Source organism: Drosophila elegans, unplaced genomic scaffold (genome assembly GCF_018152505.1).
Source record: "Drosophila elegans isolate 14027-0461.03 unplaced genomic scaffold, ASM1815250v1 contig_149, whole genome shotgun sequence".
Taxonomy (NCBI): Eukaryota; Metazoa; Arthropoda; class Insecta; order Diptera; family Drosophilidae; genus Drosophila; species Drosophila elegans.
In genome coordinates, this window is record NW_024545513.1 from 3,887,111 (window position 1) to 3,913,001 (window position 25,891).

The 25,891-nt window shown below is 41.8% G+C and overlaps 3 protein-coding genes across 5 annotated transcripts; 2 read left to right on the plus strand and 1 right to left on the minus strand.

Annotated features, from left to right (window-relative positions):
• The first annotated feature begins 461 nt into the window (after window positions 1-461).
• Window positions 462-10,486, plus strand: LOC108136263 (SET domain-containing protein SmydA-8). 3 transcript variants are annotated; one of them, XM_017257321.2, is made up of 2 exons: window positions 462-1,482; window positions 9,867-10,486. In XM_017257321.2, exons 1-2 carry the CDS (start codon window positions 523-525, stop codon window positions 10,302-10,304), a joined length of 1,398 nt encoding a protein of 465 aa, XP_017112810.1. In that variant the 5' UTR covers window positions 462-522; the 3' UTR covers window positions 10,305-10,486. The 3 variants fall into 3 exon arrangements, with proteins under 3 accessions (XP_017112810.1, XP_041563847.1, XP_017112811.1); XM_041707913.1 differs by lacking the exon at window positions 9,867-10,486 and adding an exon at window positions 6,542-6,988; XM_017257322.2 differs by lacking the exon at window positions 462-1,482 and adding an exon at window positions 6,609-7,830.
• Window positions 10,487-10,978: 492 nt separating this feature from the next.
• Window positions 10,979-25,677, minus strand: LOC108136261 (monocarboxylate transporter 12). Its single transcript, XM_017257317.2, has 9 exons — window positions 25,179-25,677; window positions 19,752-20,050; window positions 18,397-18,516; window positions 17,483-18,093; window positions 16,878-17,072; window positions 16,686-16,811; window positions 12,364-12,694; window positions 12,053-12,253; window positions 10,979-11,563 (listed from the first exon to the last, which is right to left on the minus strand). The coding sequence occupies exons 2-9, from the start codon at window positions 19,891-19,893 to the stop codon at window positions 11,400-11,402; spliced, it is 1,890 nt and encodes a 629-aa protein (XP_017112806.1). The 5' UTR covers window positions 19,894-20,050; window positions 25,179-25,677; the 3' UTR covers window positions 10,979-11,399.
• On the plus strand, window positions 13,529-15,681 carry LOC108136262 (fatty acyl-CoA reductase wat). Its single transcript, XM_017257320.2, has 6 exons — window positions 13,529-14,078; window positions 14,131-14,219; window positions 14,285-14,394; window positions 14,734-15,304; window positions 15,362-15,508; window positions 15,565-15,681. Exons 1-6 carry the CDS (start codon window positions 13,533-13,535, stop codon window positions 15,653-15,655), a joined length of 1,554 nt encoding a protein of 517 aa, XP_017112809.2. The 5' UTR covers window positions 13,529-13,532; the 3' UTR covers window positions 15,656-15,681.
• Window positions 25,678-25,891: the final 214 nt, after the last annotated feature.

The following is a 25,891-nucleotide window of genomic DNA, read 5'->3' on the forward strand; positions in this document are numbered from 1 at the left end:
AAATAATAATATACGAAAATGCACAAATTTAATTGGCTAATATATACTTTGGAACACGAAACTATTTGTTATCAAGGTTAACTAAGACCAAAATTATTTAAAGAATACCTAAGTGGTATAAGAGATAGATCTAAATTGGACTAATATTAAATACACTTAATTCAAATTTACCTGAGTAATTATTTTAGATAGTGATATAAAATATAAAAAAATTATTTTGTACAAGATTAAGTCTTAAACGTTCTCCATCAGCGGGTTAACGCCAATGCCAATAAAAGGCTTGTGTTTATATCTCGACGGCCCCATATCCGCCAGCTGTGCCTGTCCAGCGAGCAGTCGGGAAATCCGAGAGCCCCATCTATAATGAGACTATAATTAGCTGGGACTCCGAGAAAAGCGATGAAAAGCGAGAAAACTCGCACGATCGGAGAGTTTCCGCTGCGGCGGCGGTCAGTTGCGTTTCGTTAATCGGCGAAATCGAGAGCGAGGAGAGTTGCTGCCCTTAGAACAGCCGTCGTCGATATGTCCAATTGTCCATCTGTTCCGCAGGAGAAGGAGGTGGAGCTGGAGGTGGAGGAGGAGGAGGAGGAGTCGCCGCGATCCTCGAAGCCATCCAGCCAGATGAGCATCAGTTCCTCCACGCAGGAGTTGGCCGAGCTGATTGACCTGCACCTGGGCGAACTGCGGCCCAAGGATCCCGCCTGGCGGGTGGCCGACTCGCCCATTTCTGGCAGGGGCATCTTCGCCAACCGGGACATAGCCGCCGGCGAGGAGCTCTTCCGGGAGCACACGCTGCTGGTGGGTCCGACGGCGCATCGGTCCACGAATCTGCGCACCTGTACGCTCTGCTACCGGCTGATTCCGGGATCCACGGACCCGGAGGTCATCTGTCCGGCCGGATGTGGCCTGCCGGTGTGCTCCGACTGCCGGACATCCCCGCGCCATGACCTCGAGTGCAAGCTCTTCCGCAAATGGCGGCCCCTGGAGAGCCAGCGCATTGAACCGCGCGCCCTGAGGATTCTCAGTGTGGTGCGATGCTTCTTCCTGGACGAGCCCGCCCGAAAATTGCTGTATGCCATGCAGGCCAACATGGATCGGTACTACATGCAGGAGGTGCAACGGGCGGCCGACTGCTTTGAGCACTTTCCGCGGGAGCAGGACATGCTGGACTACTTTTACCGCACCATCTGCGCCTTCAACACGAACGCCTTCGAGAGCCGGAGCAGCGTGGACGGGCACGAGGTGCTGGTGCGGGCCCTCTTCCCGCTGGCCGGACTGCTCAACCACCAGTGCACCCCGAATGCGGCGCACCACTTCGAGAATGGGGAGACCATTGTGGTGTGCGCCACCGAACGGATTCCAGCCGGTGGCGAGATCACCATGTCCTATGCAAAATTGCTCTGGTCGACGCTGGCCAGGAAGATATTCCTCGGCATGACCAAGCACTTCATGTGCAAGTGCGTTCGCTGCCAGGATCCCACGGTGAGTGCTGGCCCATTATTGGGCCCCTGATTATTCGATTTGTTCGGATTTCTCTGCTTTGCGAATGGGGCGAACTGCAGCCCAAAAATGGGAGCATGTGAGTGTCGCAATCGCCGAGCAGTGCCTCAAAAATAGCTTCATCGGCGGGGCCGTAAAAATGTCACATCACAGGGGCGTACGCAGAGGGGTTTATTTTTGGCCTAGCAAGTGGAGTTTCCCGGTAGCTCCTGCAAAATTTCACAAGAAACGTATGTATTTAGACTCCGCAGCTGGCCGAAGGTCCGAGCAGTTCTTGGGCCTGAAGAAGTCAAGATGGATCGCCAGATGATCCTCAGAACAGGCCACAAGAAGGAGCGGCCTGCTGTGAGTAGTATCTTTTGTTCCAGTTCCAGTTCCAGTTCCCCAGAAACTCTATCTATTCTCAAGAAAAGCTCACATAAGAGTTATCGGGATTATTGATTCCTGGAGGAAAGACATACAAATGCATGACACCACATACAAGTTTTTGAAAAATTTCATATTTTAAAAAGTTTCCAATTTGCCCAGTGACAACTTGTTAAATTGCAAATGCCTAAAATGCAATGTGCGGCACACACCATCTGAATTATTTCCCCATAATAAAGTATCCAATACCTTTTATCGTCGCAAATGAAGGCGTCCCAGTCAGTTCAAGTACTCACATACAACATCACATTCCATTACACATTTATTCGAATCCGAATTCGGGCGCTGTCAAAGATCGCGCATTCTTTGCAATACCCCATTGACCCAGTCGCACATCAAATCCACATTCATTTTAATTCCATTTCTTTTCGTTTTCACTTGCTTTGTGCTCCTTTAAATATAAAATTTGCGCACAAATTCTACAGATCTAAAACGGAAGACCCAGAAAACAGCCGACAATGAAAAACAATTTAAAATTTGTTGAGAATTTTGGTTCGCATACTCTTTTCTATTTTAGTGACTATTTTAGGCACTAATCGGGGAAATGAAATCGGTTTTAATAAACACTCATTCTCTTGTATGTTCCTCTTGTTTCGGCTAAGTTTAAACAAAAAATACTTTTAAAATGTTATCAAATGTTGGAATATCATACATCGTTGGTTCGTCATTAAATTTTTATACAAATGGCATTCAGATCATCATTTTTTGCCAAAATTTGAAAACCTGGAAAAATTTTAGCTGTAAATGCCATTTGATTGGAAATTTTATGACGAATCCAACGATGCATGACACTCCAACTTCTGACAATTATTTCCCAGGCTTTTTATTCAAAAACTGATTTTTAAACGGTATTTTTGAGTTTTTGGCAAAATAAGAAAATAAAGCATTTCCTAAAAGTCTTTTTGTTGTAACTTGGCCAAAATAAGACGCATAGCCATAAAAGTGACTGTTTTTTACAGTTGGTGACCTATAAAATCCATCCCGATCGAAATACAAACAATTCAGTTTGTTTTGATATAAAAACACGATTTTTAAAGTCGTTTTTTTTTAAAAATGGCCAATTTTCGCATTTTTGATAAGGGGGTACATCATCATTTTTTGCCAAAATTTGAAAACCGGGAAAAATTTTAGCTGTGAATGCCATTTGATTGGAAATTTTATGACGAATCCAACGATGCATGACACTCCAACTTCTGACAATTATTTCCCAGGCTTTTTATTCAAAAACTGATTTTTAAACGGTATTTTTGGGTTTTTGGGAAAATAAGAAAATAAAGCATTTCCTGAAAGTCTTTTTGTTGTAACTTGGCCAAAATAAGACGCATAGCCATAAAAGTGACTGTTTTTTACAGCTGGTGACCTATAAAATCCATCCCGATCGAAATACAAACAATTCAGTTTGTTTTGATATAAAAACACGATTTTTGAAGTCGTTTTTTTAAAAATGGCCAATTTTCGCATTTTTGATAAGGGGGTACATCATCATTTTTTGCCAAAATTTGAAAACCTGGAAAAATTTTAGCTGTGAATGCCATTTGATTGGAAATTTTATGACGAATCCAACGATGCATGACACTCCAACTTCTGACAATTATTTCCCAGGCTTTTTATTCAAAAACTGATTTTTAAACGGTATTTTTGGGTTTTTGGCAAAATAAGAAAATAAAGCATTTCCTAAAAGTCTTTTTGTTGTAACTTGGCCAAAATAAGACGCATAGCCATAAAAGTGACTGTTTTTTACAGCTGGTGACCTATAAAATCCATCCCGATCGAAATACAAACAATTCAGTTTGTTTTTATATAAAAACACGATTTTTAAAGTCGTTTTTTTTTAAAAATGGCCAATTTTCGCATTTTTGATAAGGGGGTACATCATCATTTTTTGCCAAAATTTGAAAACCGGGAAAAATTTTAGCTGTGAATGCCATTTGATTGGAAATTTTATGACGAATCCAACGATGCATGACACTCCAACTTCTGACAATTATTTCCCAGGCTTTTTATTCAAAAACTGATTTTTAAACGGTATTTTTGGGTTTTTGGCAAAATAAGAAAATAAAGCATTTCCTAAAAGTCTTTTTGTTGTAACTTGGCCAAAATAAGACGCATAGCCATAAAAGTGACTGTTTTTTACAGCTGGTGACCTATAAAATCCATCCCGATCGAAATACAAACAATTCAGTTTGTTTTGATATAAAAATACGATTTTTAAAGTTGTTTTTTTTTTAAATGGCCAATTTTCGCACCCCTAATAAAAATGCGAAAATTGGACATTTATAAAATACCATTTATTTTAATACCCTTTAAAAATGCCAAATATTAAAAAAAATTGTTATTTTGAATAAAGAAGAAGGAACTTTCAAATTATACCCTATTATTTTTTGATATTCGGCATTCAAGTCAATTCGTTTTATTTAATTCCGTTTATTTTGTCTTCCGTTCGATTGAGGCCAATAAAATGCACGTAAAAAGCGAAAATAGATTTTAAATGGAGGCAAACTATAAAGTTGCTTAATGGCGCGGGGAAGAAAAAGCGAGAGTCGTAAAACTTTACAACTGATTTACGTATGTCCGCAGAGGATGGGGCGTGGTATAGAAGGACAGGACAGGACACGACAGGACGAACCCACTCCACGCCAGGACATGTGACAATGCGTGACAGTCGCAGCGGAAAGTGAACAGGTGGGGAGTGAATCCTGGTCCCACTCCCCATTTTCCACCCCTCCCCACCTTGTCACGTGTCGTTGGCTGGTGTCCCTGTGCCATTTGCCCCTGAAACACGCAACTCCTTGGCCGGCGGTGTCTTAATTTATGTCCCGACCACACGCACTGCCACACACAGTGGAAACCGGTAGAGAGTGGGCTGCACTGCCATCAAAAAATGCCAATTCCCCATTACACTATACTCAATGGTGTTTCACTTATACTATTTCTATTGTTTTTGGCTTAAAAATAATATTTTTAACGAACTCTATTTGTGAATTTTAAGTCGGATTAAAAATATATTTTTGAAGAATCTCAAACTGGTCCACTTTATAAGCTTTCTTTGGTTAAATTTTCTAAATTAAAAAAAAACATTTTGCGTAATATTTACTTATTAATTATTAATAATAAACTAGAAATCCTTTGACCGGAATATCAGTTATTTCTTAAAAGTATAAATTATCAATATATCAAAATTAAAATACACATTTTTGGGATTATTTGTAAAATTGAAGTGATGGCAATAGTTTTTACAAAATCTAGAAATCCATTACCCCATAAAACCAAAAAAAAAATTTCTACAAATTTCAAAAATTGTAAGGATTTCTAAATTTAATGTTGTAATGCAATGTTTTTAAAATACCTTCAGTTTTTGGGTCATTTTAAGGGACTCGAATATGTTGCATAAATGATTTTTATCAGTGTACAAGCGTGGGAGACAAAAACGCCTGGTATCAGTGGCGTTGCGTCTCCGCAAATAATTTTTCCAGCTGCTCAGATTGCCACAGGGTGGCGCCGAAAGAAATCAGATGGGTATGGGTATGGGCATGGGGATGGTGATGGGTTACGGGTTACGGGTTACGGGTGGTGCTACTATGGCTTCACTTTATGGCATTCATAACCAACCGCCAGCAGGCAGAGAAGGGGGAGGAGGAGGTCAAGGAGGATAAGGTAGGCAAGCTGAGGTGTTTGGCGAACAAATTGACAGCGGGAAATGCTCATTGATGGCTGATGGCTGCATCAATGCTCTTTCTTTTGCGGCCAATCACCACCTACTGGCGAATCCAATTGAATGCAACAATGGCAACCACAGCGGCGGCAACAACAACAGCACAACCACAACCACACAACAACAACAACAACAGCTCAAGCACAAATTGAATAAGAGTCAAAAGCAAAATCCGCTTTGCGTCGTCCCAGCCAAATGTCTCTATTTCCCAGTGGAGCACTCCAAGTCTCTCGAAGTTCCCAGTTTCGGAATCGTTTCGAAATTGGTAATTCAAAATGTCAAACATTTTCCTACCTTATTATTTCAACTTATTTCAAATTATATAATAATAATTTTTTTTTTAATTTCAATATTTATTTTGTTTTTTCTTTTTCAATTTTCTAAAAATTTTTTTTTTTGGAAGAATTGTTTTAGAAAGATTTTAAACAAAATTATTATTTCATAATGTCTTCAGTTTCCCAAATAACATTATTTTTGTTTTGGAAGTAGCATATACTTTAAGTTTATGAAATTTGATTTAGTGCTTTACTTTGCTAGTTTGCAATGATCTTTGCTTTAGAAGAAATGGTTGTTTATTACGAAGTTGGGTAAAATTACTTACTTACCCTATAACTTATCCATTGAATGGTTTTAGATGTAATACATAATATTAATTTTAATATTTTATTGACTATTTTATTGTTTTTAATTCCTCTAAATCTTTTCTGCAAATGTTTTGGTTTGATTTCGAAATTGGGAACAGGCCGGCGAGTGTTTGTTTTCAGTGTGCGTGTGCCTTGGAAAAAATCATATTTGACTGTTGTCGTTGTCGTGGTGCCCCCCAATTCCCGGTCCCTGCCCCCCTCGTCCCCTCGCCCGCCTGCCCTGACTGCCTCTAATTTGTGTTTTTTTTTATTTTTTTAGTTGTGTCTAATGCTCTCCGAGGGCGTCGGCGTGTCCACGTCATAAGCGTCGCTGCTTTGGTGGGTTTGTTCCACTGTCAGCAGTCAGTTGTTGCTGTTGCGCGGGGTGTTGCTGTTGTGCCGCGTGTTGCTGTTGCTGCTGTTGCTGCTGCTGCTCATGTTGCTGCTGCTGTCGTCGCTGTCGCCACATCGCAGCTATTCCCGCAGAGACCGCTCGGCTGCGCGGAGACATCTTCACTCGCTGAGTTGCCGCGCGTCGCGTTGGTTCGCCGTATCCGTATCCGTATCCGTATCCGTATCCGTACCCGTGACCGCTTCCGTCTACCCATTGCATTGGCCATGTCCAATCCAGATCCAGATCCCCCCTCCCCCCGGGGAGCAGGAGACACCACTCTGGCCGCCCTGGGTGCCCACATGGCGCCCTGTCGCAACACCACGCCGGAGCAGCTGGCCCAGCTGATAGATGCCCATTTGGGGGATCTGCGGCAGGAGCAGCCCAACTGGACCATCAGCTCCTCCAAGGTGGCTGGGCGCGGGGTGTTCGCCACCAGGGACATAGCCGCCGGCGAGCTGATCTTCCAGGAGCGGGCCCTGGTCACGGGGCCGACGGCCCGGAAGGGCCAGCTGAGCAGCTGCATCTGCTGCCACGAAACGCTGCCCCAGAAGGGCTTCCTGTGCCGCCACCGCTGCACCCTGCCCGTCTGCGAGTCCTGTGCGGATTCGGAGGAGCACCAGGCCGAGTGTGAGCACTTCCGCCGCTGGCAGCCCATGGACGCCGATGCGGAGGGGGAACAGGAGCAGGTGAATCCCCTCTCGCTGCGCATCCTCACGGCGGTGCGCGTCTTCCACCTGGGAAAGGAGCAGCGGCACCTGGTGGACGCCATGCAGGCCAATGCCGAGCGAGCCTACCGGCGCGAGATCATCAAGGCGGCGCAGTGCTTCCGCAACTTCCCCACCACGGACCGCGTGTTCATGGACCAGCTGTTCCGCATTGTGGGCGTGCTGAACACGAACGCCTTCGAGGCACCCTGCCGCACCGGCGGCCATGAGACGCTGCTGCGCGGCCTGTTCCCGCTGACGGCGATCATGAACCACGAGTGCACCCCCAATGCCAGCCACTACTTCGAGAACGGACGACTGGCGGTGGTGCGGGCCGCCAGGGACATTCCCCGGGGCGGCGAGATCACCACCACCTACACCAAGATCCTCTGGGGCAATCTCACCCGGAACATCTTCCTCAAGATGACCAAGCACTTTGCCTGCGACTGCGCCCGCTGCCACGACAACACTGTGAGTAGGGCGGTAGCCGTTGGGATTACCGGAAATCGGAGATTGTCCACGGGGTTTTGTTGAAGGACCAATCCTGTTCCATGCTTGATTGCTTCATCTTGCTGTTGAAAGGCTTTTATTCCATCTTATTAACCACATCAAAATTATAATTATATCTTATGATCTCCAAAATATGCTTGAACTTTCCATAAGACCTTAAATAATAATTCTAAGGTTTTAAACTTATTTTCATAGTCTTCATAATGGAACTTTATTTTAGAATTTACTCAATAATTAATTATCAAAACTCTTTCAAATTGCCTTACAATTTTACCTCATTACTGATATACATGTTCAGTTGTACCTTCAATGGGACCTTAAATAACAATCCAAAGGTTCTTTGGTTATTTACATTATTCTTCATAATGAAATCTCTATTTTTGACTTTTTGTTTATATCATTATCTTTGAAATTACTGAATAACTAATTTTCGAAGCTATTTACATAAGTTAACCTCTTTACTGATATTAAATGGAACCGTAAATTACAATCCAAAGGTTCTTAAATTATTTTCATTACTTTTCATAATGGAACTCTTTTTTAAGAACTTATTCAATAAATAAGCGCTTCATAGATATTTTCAGTAATATCACTACTTTGACCTCGATTACCAACTTATCCTAGAATAAAGCTGTTTGCTGATATATTCAGCAAGAGCTTTGATGGGCTCTACATTTTGAATTCTATATTTACTGAATAACGTTCTCACTAAATATTTTTAGTAAAAGCTTTAGTTGGATTTAATTATACATTATTGCTGATGACTTGACTGAGTTCGTTTCGAAAAGTTTTAATGGAGCGTGAAGAGTGTTTTGTTTTGTTTCTAGATTTTCTTTTCCGTTCGCATTGTTAAAATTTAAATGAAAAGTCTTCAGTTCTAAGAGAACTTTTCCCCTTTCCCCATGAAACTTGAATTCCTTTTTTACTTATGTGTATCCGCTAGATACACAACTCCATGCCGAGCAAATGAAAACCTGCCGTGAGACTCTCGCAATCTGTTGGCCCCAAAACAAGAAACAATTATTGAAATTTTGAAAAACATTTCACTTGAATTTCAACGAAATTTCTTGGCCAACTTTTGTCGATGTCAACGGCGCTCTTCGACTGCGGGTGTGTAGGGCTGTGTGTATGACAGTATAGTGTATATACTACATACTATATACGATCCGCATATCCGGCCATATCTATTTATGTGGCCGCTCTTCTGCCGCTCTGGGATGAGTTGAATAATGGTCTTTTAGCGTCGCCAGTGGTCGTTGGCCAGGCCACCTGACACAAATGCGTTCCCTAATTAAATTAGTTATATGATTTGCATCAACCAGGGACCAGGGCCCAGGGGCGCACACAAAAGGGGGGCGAAAGGGGGCCCACTAAGTGGCTAAAAGTCAGGGGAAAAAAATATGGAAAATGGTACCAAACACACACTCTTTTGGCTGGTTTTAATGTGGTTTTTGGATAGTGTCTAAGCTTCACCTCTTATTAACGAAAGTTGAAGGGAAAATTATAAGGAGTGGATTTGTACAATTGCAATTACTCTTTTATTATTCATTAGGTACATATACCCTTCTATATATTTTCCTCACCTATTCCAAGACTTGGCATAAAAATATATATATTACTAAAGATTTAAGTTTCCTTTTACTTTTTCAAACCATATATTAACAAAGTTAACTTGTTGTTTAATAATGTTCCAGTTTTTAGTATATAAGGAACTAAATGCTATTACCAAACCATATACAAAGAATCCGATTTGAGTGCTTTTAATAAAGGGGGCAAGCAATGTTCCCAGGTTCTACTAACACACATCCCCTTGAAAATTCCCGTGAGCATGACACAGCGAATGCTAATTCCAATTTGAATTTCAATTTGAATTTCGTTTTCGATTCCGATTTGAAGTGGAATGAACTGAACGCCGTGAATTGAGTTGCCTTTCTCCAAATACTCCAAATTCGACGGATTCTCCCGATTCTACTGATCCGTTGTGTCTATTTTTGCAGGAGAACGGAACCTATTTGTCGGCGCTTTTCTGCCGGGAACAGGGCTGCCGTGGCCTGGTGATTCCTGTCCAGACCCGCACTTTGCAGCCCGACTGGCGGTGCATCACCTGCGAGAACGTCTTCCCGCACGCGAAGATGGCCAAGTACCAGGACTTCGCGCTGAACACCATCAACAACCGGATAAACTCGTGCAGCGTCCAGGACATGATCCACTTCATCAACGAGCTGTGTCCGCGCTTCTGTCCGTCCTCCAACTACGTGCTGATCGAGGCCAAGTTGAACGTGATCTGGCGGATGACGCGGTTCGACCGCGAGGAGTACTCGCCGGAAGAGATGGGCCACATGGATCGCTACCGCGAGGAGGTCCTGGCCATACTCCACAAACTGGGCGCCGGGGAGTGCACCCTGAAGAAGCTGATCACCGGGGAGATCCAGTGAAGGATCTCCTCCCGAAAAATGTGAATAACGTTGTTTTTTTTTTGTTTCTGTGTGAATGAGTGAGTGTTTTTTTTTTTTGAGATGGTACGTGAGTGCTTTTGGGGCACCTTTGGCGCCCCCTTGTTGCTATTTTATTCGTAATCACTTAAGAAACCAAATAAACACCGAACTATGACTCGTTATTCAAGCCTTTTTTTTGCATTCGCGTCACAAGACCCCTTCTTGGAAACGCCACTGGTCCACTTAGCCAATAAATGTGAGGAGCCAACCAGCCACAAAGATCGCCGGCCTGCGATTGACCAACAAGTTGAAAATTGCTACGATACAAATTCTGGGCTCTCATTTGTTTTTGAAATTATTTTGGCTAGCAATCTCTTGTCGAGAGCCTGAACATTATCTATATTGCAAATGATATGCAAGCACATAAACAAGCGCTGCAAAAATACATCTAATATTTACTATCTTGATCCAGAGATCTTAAAATTTGTATTTTAAAATCTTTTTTCTGCATTCAACTAAGGCACAAATCTTATGAAAGTGTTGTCTATGCTGTAATGTTAATGTAATGCAGCCTTTTTAAAAACCTGCCTTGACTTACCTCTACTTAGTTACTTTTACTTGTCTCATTTCTTGGTTTTTATACCCACATGTGGATTTAAGTAAATCGATTCTGGTTTCTTGTTGTTGTTGTACAAAAGCTTTCTTTAATGGCGTATACACAGACAGACACACGCACACAGGCATACAGTTATAATAGAATAACAATAATTTCTCTAGTACAGTTTGTGTATGGATTTACGTACATATAGGTGTATACATTTGCATGCATTTGCAATGGAGGTTTTCATGGGAATGGAGTTTCGGGTCAGGGTTCAGGGGTTCAGAGCTCATGGGTCAGGGGTCAGGGGTAGTTGCCTATACATAAATAATCGGATATGCTCTAGCTATGGCATACACACATGCATACAAGTCTTAATCTAACCAAGTGTCGTGTGCATCAGTATATGTCTAGATTTATAGTTACAATAGAAAAAAAAATAAAAAAAAATATGAATAAACGCACACAAGGAGGGGGTGTATGATGAAGTGGGTTGACTAACTTAGGGCTAGGTGCTCCGTGTGGTGCTTCTGTTCCGACCTCCGTGCCTGAAGTCGCTGCAGCGGCGGAATGGCGAACATCACCACTCCGCTGACGGCGATCATTAGTCCCGCCATCAGGAAGGCCGGCGCATACGAGTCCGTCAGATCGTACATCCAACCTGTGCAGGAAAAGTCAAAGATGTAGTGCATCCATGTAATCAATTGCCTCACTGCTTGACACCTTATTAAGTTTAGTTAGGAGACAATAAATATTCAAAATATCACAAGTTTAGATAAATATAAAATTATGATAAATTTATTTTTATATTTAATTTAAAATGTTTAAATTAAAATATAACATTTGAGATATCAAAATCTATTCCAAAAATAATCAAATGAAGTACCGAAATAAGTTTCATATTTCCATATTTAAAACAACTAAAACTAAGCTAAAATCAAAGTGATATATACTTGGATTTACTAATTTTTTTTATACTTTTTTATCTTTGATTCTATTAAGACCTAGTCCTTTAATAGCAAATTGAAACTAATTGTTTTGGCACTATTTAATAAGTGATCAAGAGTGAGGGTAAACAAATAATTAAGTAAATTGTAATTGGTCACACGGTCGTGCAAACGTAAAACTAGAACCTTGTAAAGGCACTCACCTCCGATGGGCGGACCAATAAAGCTGGCGATGCCCTGGAAAAGCAGCAGCAGGCCGAAGGCATTGGTCAGCTTGTCCAGTCCCAGCAGATCCACAAGGATGACCGAGGTGAGACCGACGTAGGCACCGATCGTGAAGCCGAAGACGATGCAGTAAACGGCCAGCGATTTGTAGTCATGGCACAGCGGCACCATGGCAGTGGCTAATCAAACGGAAGGCCAATACAGGATTAGAGTCATTGCCTGGAGTAGTTACACCACATCCACATCCACATCCACATCCACAACCACAGCCACAACACCCCATACTCACACACTCCGCAGGCGGTGAGGCAGACGTTGTAGACCAGCAGGCGGTTGACCCACGGCTTGTCCGATATGTAGCCCAGGATTATGCGGCCCAACGTGTTGGCCCCGCCAATGATGGCGATCAGGTAGCTGGCATCCGTCTTGGAAATGCCCAGGGTGTCCGCGTAGGCGGCCACGTAGAGGTACGGAACGTTGAAGCCGATGCTCGTGCAGAAATTGGACACGGAGAAGATCACGAAAATCACATCCTTGAGCAGCGAGAAGTTCATCATCTCGGCGAACGTGTCGCGGGTCTCCTTGGAGCAAGTGATGCAGCCACAGCATTTGGTCTCCTCCTGAAAGGCGGAAAGTGGGTCATGAGAAGATCTTTCTGGAAAATACAATCGCTTGTACTTAGCTTATAATAGCCATACTTATTATAAACAGTAATTATAAACTTATGTTTCTTAAAGAACAGATACCATTAAACCCTCATCCCGAAATTAATTAGTTACGCATCTGAATATGTATCACTAAGTAGTCAAAGCTAGGAATAATTTAACGGAATGTAACCCTAAAAAAGTCACGATAATAATGTTAAGATTCAAGCACAATAAAAGCCCAAGTAGCTAAGGCTGCTATCTCTGTAACCCTAGTTTATAATTACAGTCTGTAAATATCTGAAAAAAGCCAGTCCCAATTATTACATAAAAATATAGTATATATAGTTAGTTATAGTTTACCAACTTAAAGTGTTTCAGTTGAGGGGTTGAGCCTGTGAAAGACTTTGAGATCACCCCAATGCATGTTTGCGTCTTGACCAAGACTCCCCAATGCATTTGAGTCCGAAATTAGAATAGTTATTGGTTAGAGTTCACATTGCTTGCAATGAGAATACCTAATAAAAACTAAATGTATTATTTAATGTTCATTCATCGAACATCTGTACAAAAATAATCCCAACTACTCAAGGTACTCCAGTTGAGATTTTGAGATTTCTCTTGTCAGAGACTTCAGGGTCACTTAATGCAATGTAATTTGCGGTCATTGTCCTTAAGGTCTTAACGTCGACGACTATGGCAACCCAGGCCGAAATTAGCATGGAAATGTAACGGTGCGTCTGCGGCTCATGTTAATCAAATAACGGCGTTAATTATTATGCGTGAAGCCAAACCACTGGCTGGGTTAAGGCGCATGACCGCCGGAGTCGGGTGCCAGTGCTCAGTGGGCTCTGGTCGGCGGCGATTCACGAGATCGATGGAGGAGTTCTTCGAGGACAGCGAGATATTCGTGACGGGGGGATCGGGTGTGGTGGGCAAGGCGCTGATCGAGAAGCTGCTGCGCTCCTGTAACGTGCGTCGCATCTATGTCCTGCTGCGGCCGCGCAGGCAAATGACGGCGGACCAGAGGCTCCTCCGTCTACGCCAGGCCACCGTCTTCCATGTGCTGGTCGCCGAGAAGCCGCAGGAGCTGGACAAAGTGGTGGCCGTGCCTGGAGACGTCTCTCTGCCGGGACTGGGCATCGATCCAGCGATGCGGGAGCGCATGAGGGGCGTTTCCCTGGTCTACCACTGTGCCGCCACGGTGCGTTTCGATGAGCCACTCCGGGTTGCCCTGCGACTGAATGTCGGCGGCACCTTGGAGGCCCTCAAGTTTGCCGAGGGTCTGCCCAATCTGAGGGCCTTTGTCCATGTGTCAACTTTCTATAGTAATCCCTATTTGAAGCGGGTGGAGCCCAAGGTGGGTTGGTGGTTTTGTTTCCTAACTCTGTGACGCTAATTCATTCCTGCAGTACTACTCCTCGCCGATGGACTGGCGATTGTGCCTTCGTTTGCTGGAGGAAGTCGCCGACGATGGGATGCTCAATGCCCTCACAAGAAAGTAGTTTTTACTAGCATGTCTTCTTGGGCGATTCCATATAATGTTATATCGTTTACTCATGCCAGGCTGATCGTGGGCTTTCCCAACACGTACACGTTCACCAAAAACCTGGCAGAGTCCCTGGTAAACGACTACCGCCATCGCCTGCCGCTGATCGTGTACCGTCCGTCAATAGGTAATCAAGGGTACGTTCAGAAAACAAATTTTCTTAATTTTAGGGAGAAAAAACTTTAAGAATAATGACCTAAACAGGGCCTTAAAGATCATCCTATCATTTATATTTAGCAAAAAAAAAGAAGTATCAAGTTGATATTTACAGGTTACCAAGTACCTAAAACAAAACATTTTTGTAACAACATAAGAAAAAAATATTCTTAAAGAATTTTACTATTTCAAATGCTTGAAACTTGTTTTTGCGCCCAAAACTTTTGCTATTTTTCTCTCTGTAAAGTTAAGCAAATTTTTTTCTGGGTGTAGTGGTGCTTGTGTCCCAGATTTATAAGCCACCTTTCAGTTCTTTTTGCGGTCGACGATCCGTCGCCTGGTTTTTCCCCTTCCTTAATGGGCGCCATGGGGTTGTTCGCTTTGGTGGGCGCCGGCATCCTGAAGACCGTCTACCTAGGCAAGGACATCCGGCTGGACATCACGCCGCAGGACATCGGCATCAAGAGCATGCTGTGCTACACGAAGCGGGGATCGGAGATCTACCAGCGGGGTCCTCCGGACGAGCTGCCAGTCTACCTGTCCTCATCCTGCACCCATCTGCCGCACACCTTCACCCAGATCGCCGAGCAGATGGACACGTTGGACTTGTGGCGGGACGTGGCCTTCGAGAAGAACCTGATGATACCGGGATGCCACTACACGGACCGGAGGTGGATCTACCAGCTCCTGGTCTTCACCAAGCAGATCCTGCCCGCCGCGATAATTGATCTGCTGCTGCGGCTCTGCGGACAGAAGCCCGTTCTGATGAGTGCGGTCCGCAAGGCCTACCAAACGCTGGAGGTGATGCAGCCCTTCATGTTCAATAACTACGACAGTCCCGGAGTCACGGACATGAACTTGCTGTCCAAGGAGCACGCGGGGTGGGTGGGCAAGTTTCATTGCAAATTCAGTTTTATCCCAAACTCTATCAATTCCAGCACTCCGTTCAATTTGGATGCCTTCAATCATCCGGACATCCATGGCCTGGTGATCCAGTGCTGCGGCGAAATGCTATTCAGCATCCGAACGCACTTGCTTCGCGAAGATCCCAGCACCCTTAGGCGTTCCAAGATCATCTTAAGGACGTGAGTTTGAATTCTCCTGCTTAAACAATTGAAATCCGACAAGTAAACCCTTTCAGGAAGGTTATCCTCTACCGGTTGTTCCGCCTCTTCCTGCTCTACAAACTGATACGATGGCTCTGGACGAGCTATTCGTCGCAGCTCTTCTAAACTGCTCTTTCTTGATAATATTTTTTTTTGTAACAAGTGGCATTTAATTTTAAGTCAATTCGAAAATAGAAAACAATCTCCATACTTTGATCAGGTTGAATTGGATTTTAAGTCAAAGTCATAGTCATAGTTATAGTCAAATTACCCATCAAGTCAATCTCCAGATCTCGAGCAACAGTGCAAATATGGAAAATGTTGAGAATGCACGATTGCCATTCTGGAAGAGGATTCTTGAATCGATGCAGGGCCAGGGCCAACACCTCCGCCAGAGCCTCCGCCAGCGCCAGCGCCCCCGTCTGCGCCTGCGACCCACCTCTGTACTCATTTTCCTACTGAATTTCTGCTTTACCCTGGTGATGTTGGTCTATTTGGCCGTGATTTACGACGAGTACCAGCAGCGCACCATTGGATGTGTCGCCGTGGACGCCACCAGGAAGGGCTGGCTGAAAGCAATCCTCCTGGAGCTCTTTGACCACTTAAGGGACTACTCTGGCCGCAAGAAAGGATTGCTATTTTGTCCCAAGGCTGTTCCACATTATGACCCATGTGGTGTGCTCCCTTATCCTTTGACATGATTTTGTTCAGATCTCTAGATCCTGATCCACACTTTTTTTTTATATTTTACCAAAGCATTCCATCCCATGGAATAAAGCCTCTTTCGTTTCATCCCATTGGAGAAATACTGAAAATTGTATACAAACTTTGTTTAACAGCTAATCAGCCCATCTTTACCAATGGAAACTAATTACTACGTTTTTTTTGGAACACACTTGGTGAGTCTTATTATCAACCTTGTAAAATAAACTATGTTGTTTACTATTTCCAAATTATTTGGCATCAGCAGCTTATGGAAATTCAAATTTCATTTCGTTTTAACCACTTTTTTTGTATTCGCCGACATACATGAGTTGATCAGCCCTCAAAATGACTCCTTGATATCTTGGATCGTCATTATGTGACAAAAATTTTATCTATTTTTTTTGTATTTGTATAAGACCTCACTTCATTTAATTTATTTCTATCAACTCACCGTACTCTGTGACACATTGTTGCTCTGGCGGAGTGATCCGTACCGCTTGATCACCCCAGATCCGGACATGGAGCGGTTTAGATCGTTCCTGGAACTCACATAGTCGGGCAGGTTGTGCAGCGATCCCTGCAAACAATCCGCATACACTGGTTAATTGCCGAACTCACATCGCCTGGGTGACGGGCAGCTCACCTGATAGAGGGCATCTGGGCGGTACATGGTGCCACTGGCACTCCGCTCCCGATGGGCATCCCTCAGAGGAGTCAATTGCAGCTGGCTGTGGCACTTGCGGGCGATGTCGTCGTTGCTGGTGCTCTTCGCCACCGCCTGCGGTGGGGTCACCAAAGTGACTATCTGCCCATTGACGGCGCCATTCAAATTGTTATTCTGTTGGTCAATAGAAATGAAAACATCAATACACTATGTTGCAAATTATGAGTTAAGTTCGAGTTGTCGTCCTGTATTCAATATAAATTAAAATGTTAATGCACTTAGTTCAATAGAAATTAAAACATAAATACACTATACTGCAAAGCATGAGTTTTGATAGAGTTAAATATGTTTTTGCCAAATGTTTATTAAAGTAAATACATGTGTAAATACAAAGTATAAAAATAAAATTTGATTAAAATATAATCTTCAAACTAATAGTTTCTCAATTTGGTTTATTTTCTACACTTTTCCATCACTAAGATAAATGATATTATTTTACAAATGCAGTGAAAGCATTATAACTTAAAGGTAACTATATAATTAAGCAAATAAATATAAATATAAATAAATAAATAAATACTCACCAAACTGGGCTTGAGGTTGTGCCCCACACTATTCGATCTGCAGAGGGCACCTCCTCCTCCGGAAATCGGAGTATCGGTGCGCTGGGGCAGCTGCAGGTACTGATCCTTCGGCAGGATCTTCAGGGGCTCCAGTTCCGCCGGCGTGGTGTTCTGGTCGATGATGGCCGACTTCTTGCCCAGCTTCGGTGTGCTGGGCGTGTTGGGCGGTGTGTTCTGTGGCGGTGCCTCCAGCTCCAGCGGCCGGAACATCGCCCCGAAGATGATGCAGTTGAGCACAATGCCACCGATGATCAGCATCGCTCCGCGCCACCCATAATTGCCGATCAGGTACTCCGTCAGCGGGGCAAATACGAAGGTGCCGAATCCGGAGCCGCAGACCGCGATTCCCGTGGCCAGGGACCTCCGGGCTTCGAAGTACTGCGTCACACTCACAATGGCCGGCAAATAGATGAGCCCGAAGCCCAGGCCCGTTCCAAACCCAATCGTGATGATCAGCGTGAGTACGTTCTGGGCAAACATGCTCACGATGATGCAGCTGGCGGCCAGGATGGCACCCGCTATGGTCACCGCTCGACAACCATATCGATTGACGAAGGACGAACTGATGGGTCCTGCAGGAATGAGATTACTAATTAAATCACGAAATACAACAACCCTTATGTAAGCTAGGCCCTGAATTCAAGATAATCTTGAGAGTGAAATCCATTTGTAATTTCATTCTTAACTTAAATATATATCTTCCCATAAATCAGTTCAATAAAATGATCAAAAAATGCACTAAAACTAAAGAGAAAAATGGTATTGTGTATTTACAGAGCACTGATAAATGTATGCTTTCAAAAGAGACAAAATTTCTACAATTTCAGGAAAGGATGTTGTGATACCCACCACAAAATTGTAAAGAATCCACTCACCTGAAGAGAAGGTCACGCCCACCATAATTGAGGCAATCCAGGCCGTGTAACCTTTGCCTTCGTTGAAATATTCCAGGAACTCATTGTAGAAGATGCCAAAGGAGTAGGTCATACCATCGGCTAAGGATGAGGAAAGATATGGGATTAGGTGCCACTATGAATGTGAATAAGACGCCTCAAAGTCGGCCATTTATTTCAAAAGCTGCGGGGCCCAAAGTGGAATTCGTTCGATCAAACTGGTTAGCGATCGCTCGGCTCCTTGACAGCCCATAAATCAGTTTAGTTGGGCAATTAATTACGGCTCCCAATTTTATCAGGATCCCCCACCAGTCTGCCAAATCCCCCGGCCCACCACATCGAGCGGCAACTATTTCCGTGGCATGGCAATTACAGCCTGAGCCGCGATAAGATTATCGGCACACACTTGGCCACAATTATCATCCAATTGATAGTTGTACGGCTCAAGTGGCGACTGTACTCCACCTCCACACTTCTCCTTCTCGTAAATCAGCAGCGCCATATCGGGTATCAGGGTATCAGTATCAGGGATCAGGGGACTGGACCTTGCCGATAAGTCCCCGAACCCAATCTATTCCGGCTGCACACTCTGATTTGCAGCGATTGGGCGATTAGTGCTTAAAGTATTTACGATCCCCGAAAATCCACAAAATAGCTACTAACTTGTATTCCCAATTCCTGACCACTTCGGTTGCCGGGTCAGTCCAAGGCTGATGGATTTGATTTACGGCAGTCGTAAAGGTGGCATGCCAAAGTTACCCAACACCAGTTTGTCAAGTCCTCCTCCGGCGTAAGCACCAATGGCACATTCATTTCAATAAGAAGACCCTTAATGAGTATAGAGTACATGTTCCTTCGGTCGGGAGACTAACTGCTGAGTTTCCCGTGGATAAAATGCCTATCTTTCTAAATATTTCTATTTATAGAGAGTATTTTAAAGCATTTCCATTTAAGGCTTTAATTCTATGGTAGACTAAAATAGACTATTCAACCTCCTTAATAATTTCCCTAAACGAGCTACAAATCTTTTTACAAACTGTCTATGATTTCTTATTGCTTTTAAGAAATTCTTTGATAATATAAATAAATTGTTTAATAAATGTTTCAATGCATTTCTAATAAGGATTTTAGTTCAAAAAGTGTCTTTAACACAAAACTCGTAGTGGCTTGAAACTAGAAAAAATTATAAGAAGCACTAGAATAGGCACTACTTCTTTTTACAGCCCTCTTCATAATTGCCTCAATCGAACAAAAAATGCTTTTACAATCTGTGTAGGCCCTTAATTCTTATTTTAAGGAATTCCCTGATATTAAATACGTGTAAATGTTTTACTTACTGACTATGTGTATCATGAAGGAGCCGAAGACCACCACCCATCCCCATCCGCCGTCCGGCGGAGTGGGCTGTCGCTCGAGATCCATTTCGCAGGGCTCATGCTGCTGCTGGGATTTTCTGCGTGCTGGCGGTCCGTGAACCATGTTTTTGGTATTGCCCTGGGCAATTGGTCAATTACTTATTGCTCCGGTTCCCGAATGAACCTTGACCCCTCCGGTTGCTGAATGCTGGGTGCTGGATGCTGCACCTGCTGCTACTGCTGATTATTCTCCCTAAAGCCTGAGGCTCATGTTGCGCCAACTGAAACGAAAACGATTGGGAATTGGGGGGCAATTAGAGGCTAGTCATATACATATGTCAGCTTTGAAATATTGAAAACACGTGATGAAGAGCATTTAGCTGTTGTGTTGTTAGTGTGTCTGCCCTGCTTATCAGCGAAGCTCTGCCAAAATACATTGAACCTGCTCAAAAAAACAATTAAAACAGATTGGTTTCTATATAAAAGAGCTCAGGATTTTTAAAACCTTATGAAATTATTTAGCAGTTACTCTTCATTCATTAAAAAATATAAATTGTAGAGAAGTAGTTTTTCTAAGCCCTTTTCAATTATATACTTCCTAGTAATTCCTCGCTAATTTTGCTACCCTTCATGAGTGATACCTTTTGCACATTAATTAAAATAATATATTTTATTTCACAATTACGTGAAAAATTGCAATGATGATTAGGCACAGACAGTGTTTGTAACAAATAAAAACATAGGAAAAACACAGGGCGTTATAAAACTTGAATAAATTAAATATAGAACCCCATTTAATGGGAACTATGTCATCTTTAAGAGGCAAATCTATAAGGTTAAAGCGATTCAATCCAAATTAAAGCAGTTATCAGGCTGTCAGTAACCTCCTGACCCCACCCACCCAGTCGTCCGCCCCTAGATCATAAGCATAATTCCTATCATCACGGTTATTTGGCAGATTCCGCTTATATTTCCATTGTCCGACGACTGTTTGGACATGAAGCAGGGGGGGCGATCGGGGAGGTATTATAAATATATAATATTTTAGCACTTGGGACGTGGCTTATCAGGCGCAGCAGCTCAAAAAAACACCCGACTTTGGAGCTGCTTGCCATTTGGACCCCCAGCGATCAGCTTAAAAAGAACTCTCGTTTATGCGGTGAAGAAGTCGCGAACATGTCACAAATCTCAACAGTTTTAGTGAATTGGAAGACGTTTTTATTAAGCCACTTAGCTACCTTTTAACAGTTGTTAGATTGTATTTACTTAAACTCTTTTAATATCTATTTTAAAGCTGGTGGCATTTTTTGCATCCAATGAATACGTGAAACAAAGCTAAGATATTTTAATGTACGACTAAACAATAATCAGATAAAAAATATTGTTATTGTTCAAAAAAATTATTTTAATTAGTATTATTTTTAGACGCCATAGACGTGACTAGCACATTAAAATAAGATTTTAATTACGCGTAGTGCTAGGATGCAAAAAAATACAAAAAAATAAAATGTTTGCTAGTCCATTAAGTTGTTTAATTATTTTCAATATGATTTTCTTTAAGTTTCTATGAAATTTGAAATCAGAAAACATCGTTACGTAACAAGCCAGCTATTTATAACACCAAGTTAATATTTACTGATGGCAATCAAAATTCCATTAATGTCTGAAATATATATTTATATTTATATTTAAGTTTAACCAAAAATAAATTTTAAGACTAAAGCTTAAAATGGGTTTGAAAAATTAAAAAAACATTATTAAATATATCTAACTTTATATATTTTTCAGATATGAAATCAGCTTGGCTCGGTTGTGATTTTATAAATTAGTCAAGACTTTGAGCCACTTCAGACAAATCTAATCGATGGCCAAGGTGCGAATTACTTTCATTTATTATGATTTGCTGTTTTGTTCTCGCCTCTTCAGCTGCAGCCCTCAAATAGATATGGCAAATCGAATGTAGAATACGGAATATATAACCTATATGCACTTGTATCTCCAGAAGTGCTGGCTGCTCAATCATCGTTGTTATTTCTGCGCGAACTGAAAACAAAGCGTACAAGTTGCAACAATGCCACAGATAATTGTGACGTGATAAACTAGATGTGGACGGAAGGGGGAAGGGGCGGTGATCTATTTCCCCTAGTCTGAACAAAAACAAATGCTATTTTACTTTTTCCAAAGCCATATCAGCAAGTACTTGATATGCACACACATTACAATGAAAGCCGGGCATGAACAAAAGCTAAAACTCAACCTAAAATTGATTAGAGTCGAACAATCGGCGCATGGGCGTCGTGATGGGGGCGTTACTATATATTTACAAGCAGTATGCAGTATATGCTCGAACTAAAACAACAGGAAACGCATCACCAGCATCTCCAACTTATACGGCATGATTCATCCGTCGGCGTCGCTCTTTTGTGCAATCAGAAACAATTAAAACAAAACAAATCAAATTAAATCAACGCAAAATGAGAGCGACAATTGTCGCCAAACTTTTACCTCCCGAACCTCAAGAAATTCGGCATTATCACACAGTATGCACAGTTGGGCCAAATATTGACCATGACATTCAGGGATCGTCTCGAAACGATTCTTTTAATCGCCGACAAAGAGATTGCGCATACGCAGCGTTGGCGACACTGACTTAAGGAAAATTTGCGGTCCACACGAAACATATTATCGAAAATCCGTCCACTCATCTTGTCCAACAAAGAATTAATTCGACTTTGATTTCAGATAGTATGAATGACGAAAACAACAATAGTTTTTAGATTATAATCTTGTTCGGCGTTTAAAGACTCTTCTCATGGCAAATCCTTATAATTAATTACAAATAATAATAATAATATCATATTTGTTTACTATCATATTATTTACTGCTTAATGGTTTTATATAATGCCCATAAAATACATTTTAATTTACTTTTTAATTTTAACTTTCTTAGTAATTAAAACTAATTATGAGGTAATATAATTTTCATTTAATCTTTTCTGAAATGTTCACAATTATAATTGCTGTGTTATTTTTTATTGATAGTAATTTGCTTACAGGTCATTATTAAGTGGCATACTTAATAGGATAGGTAAAATAATGACTAATTTTAAAAGGACTTAAAACTTTATTAAAAACACGTTTAAATGATTTTTCTATATACTCTATATTCATCCAAGTTATAGATAGTTATTATTTCCCATCTGTTATTTGTTGCTTTAGAACAAATCAGTTACAAACCGGTTGCTAACTGGATCGTAATCGGATATTTACTGTCCGATTTCACCATATGTGACCCCCAATCCCCTCATCCATTTGTTTATCTTGCACTTTCGCCTTGCAACGTATGAACCCCTCCCCAAAATGCGATAACAGTCGGACTGGATGCACTCAGTCACTCAGTCGTCGGATGGAGGTCACTACGCGGAGACTTTGCCCTTGACCCATCTGCATTATGAGTGTGAAAGCCGAGTGATAGCCCCAAAAATGTGACAAAATGTGCGCAGTAAGTAAAATGCAATATCAGCAGCAGCAAATAAAACCGAAATAGCATAAGCAACACGAACTGTTCGATTACGTGAGTGCACTGAAACAACAATTTGTATATTTCCTTAAAGCGTTAATCACCTAAAAACAAGGGTTTGTTTGTTTTAAAACATTAAAACATTGATTTTTCAGTTTATTTCTAAAGAAAGCAAATTTCTCCAAACTTAAAGATAATTATAATATAATTTTATAATATAATTGTAAAATATTTAAAGGAAAAATAATTTTATAAACTTTTTTTTTAATAAATCTAATTGTAAGCCATAAATCAAATTGTTATATATTATATTGCTAACATTTAAGTAGTCCATTTAAATTATTTAAATTATTAAATTTAACTTTTTTTCAATCATTGTGACAAATGCAATAAATATAAGTCTGTATTTATAGCGTGAGGATAACAAAAGGATAACTTTTAAAATCATAATATATAAAATTTTAAACAACATTGAAATTAAAGTTTTAGAAAAAAAGATATAACAGAAAAAAAGATAAAAATATTTTGACATCTCTTACTTCAATTATAAAACCTTCAAGTATTATACTGAAGTAGTCAAATTTTCTTCGTGTGTGGGGCATTGTTTTGGGTGGTTTTGTTATTGTTTTTGTTCGGTGGTGCTCGGTAAGATTGCAGCGTTTTGGTGGCTAACAAATGTCGTTGAACCCCACCAGCAGCAAAACAAACAAATGCGACTTGCCAAATAAAAGAAACGATGCCAAAGGTGATAGAGAACACTTGCATGTGACATGCAAGCGAAAAGCGAGTGATTCATGCGTATTTTATCATCCATTTCCAGTTCTTAACTTTTTAATGACGAGGATAAGGATGGCTTACTTATATTCCCAACAGCCTTTGTCTTTTCAGATTTATGTTTCGATATTATTGTCCGGTTCAAACTGCATCTAGCTGGAAAACTGTCCGAGCAGCGGTCATTCGCACTTTGTTTATTATGAAATTAATTCACTTTGCTTGGCACTAAATGAATTTCAGCTTTTGCGGTCACGGATTCTTAATTGCCTTGGCCTTGGACTTACTTTGTGTGCACTTCCCAGTCGGAATCCCTGCCCGCCAAGTCCCTCAAGCTCCTCGACCTCCCATCAATCAGATCCACCTGACCAGGCTGTTGAACCTGGTCAGGGAGCTGACCCACTAACCGGATTCTACGGGCTGCGTATGGATTAAAATGGATGGAAATTCCGGTGGGAACGAATAAATGTCTTTTGATTGGAACCAGGACTCGTTTTCATTGAATTTCTTTAATTCCTTCCTTTTTTTTCCTTCATTTTGTTGACAATACAGCACTTACAACACTTTTTCTCATAATTTATCAACATTAAATCTACATTTTAATAACTAAATTATATAATAAGTCCATCCTTTTGCGCATTGCAACTCCCTTGCTAAGTTACATAAATTACACATAACATTTCCCCCTGATCTCCATCAATCATTCTCAACAATCTTGTCAGCATAGGCTTACCCCTTGGGATTCAGTTACTAACAATATCGATCATAGCCACCTGAAAAGCATATAAAGGAGATGGGTAACTAATGCACTTTCGCTTTTTTCCTCTCCCACGTTCGGTGACTACACGCACACCAAATAAAACAAAAAAAAAAAAAAACCGAAAATAAAGAAACAAATCCGTTTAAAAATAGTTTAGACCGAAAGTGCATTCTCGATATATGGATGGTTCCTCCGTTTTTGTTTTGCTCTGTTTCCAAGGCGACTGCATTTAGCTCCTTGGGCAAACCCACAAAAACAGGGAGATGATTCGATCAGATATGGGGATTATGACATGGAGCATTTACACGGCATGTAATTCGACAGTTAAGACCGCCTTATCAGATCCAGTCGACTTACCTTTCGGGTTGTGGACTATGTGGGCTATGTGCGCCTGCTATTTGATAATTACTCTGTTGCTGTATTTTTTGTTCTTTTTGTTTACTTTATTGTCAGAGTGTGCAAATCTTTTTATGACTTTGTTGACACTTTGTGTTCTTCGCGTTACAGTTTCAATTGTCCAATCGTGGAGATTAAGAATCGTATGAGGCGGTGAGTGTTCAAAAAAACTGAATGAAATCGATCAAGTTTCGACTGTTGAACGCGTATAAGTAATGACGGTCCCTGGCGACTGGCCACTCTTAAAGTGTCCTTCCGATTAATGTATATTTGGTCGCACTAAACGTTGGTAACCGTAACGAACTCGGACACGGCTCTTGTCGTTGGCTTTAACCCGCAGAGTTTTTTATGGGATTTATTTCTCGATTCCGGGAGCCTGCTTTTAGCTAGTACTTATTTGGCGAGACGCAACCGTTGTCGCTGTTAGCAAGCGACCAAATAAAATTAAACGCGAGCTGTTTAAGAGCGAAGAAGGAATGGCGGCAAAGAAAAAGCAAACACCGAAACTGAAAAGCACTCTCTGCTCCTCTCCGGCTCCTCTCTCGGACCGCTCTCTGTCTCTCTATCTTCTTCCTTATCAGTGGTCAACCCCGCTGGAAAAGAGAGCGCACTGCACTTCGAGTAAATGGAGAACTTTTGGGCGGGAGAGCGCTACCAAGTGATCGGACTCAATC

Coding starts and splice junctions, on each gene's coding strand:
- LOC108136263 (XM_017257321.2), top strand. CDS start 523: ATGTCCAATTGTCCATCTGTTCCGCAGGAGAAGGAGGTGGAGCTGGAG. Junction 1,483..9,866: donor TTCGCTGCCAGGATCCCACG/GTGAGTGCTGGC, acceptor CTATTTTTGCAG/GAGAACGGAACCTATTTGTC.
- LOC108136262 (XM_017257320.2), top strand. CDS start 13,533: ATGACCGCCGGAGTCGGGTGCCAGTGCTCAGTGGGCTCTGGTCGGCGG. Junction 14,079..14,130: donor TGAAGCGGGTGGAGCCCAAG/GTGGGTTGGTGG, acceptor TCATTCCTGCAG/TACTACTCCTCGCCGATGGA. Junction 15,305..15,361: donor CTGTCCAAGGAGCACGCGGG/GTGGGTGGGCAA, acceptor TATCAATTCCAG/CACTCCGTTCAATTTGGATG.
- LOC108136261 (XM_017257317.2), bottom strand. CDS start 19,893: ATGGTTCACGGACCGCCAGCACGCAGAAAATCCCAGCAGCAGCATGAG. Junction 17,073..17,482: donor ACAACCTCAAGCCCAGTTTG/GTGAGTATTTAT, acceptor ATTGACCAACAG/AATAACAATTTGAATGGCGC. Junction 12,254..12,363: donor CCTCACCGCCTGCGGAGTGT/GTGAGTATGGGG, acceptor CCGTTTGATTAG/CCACTGCCATGGTGCCGCTG.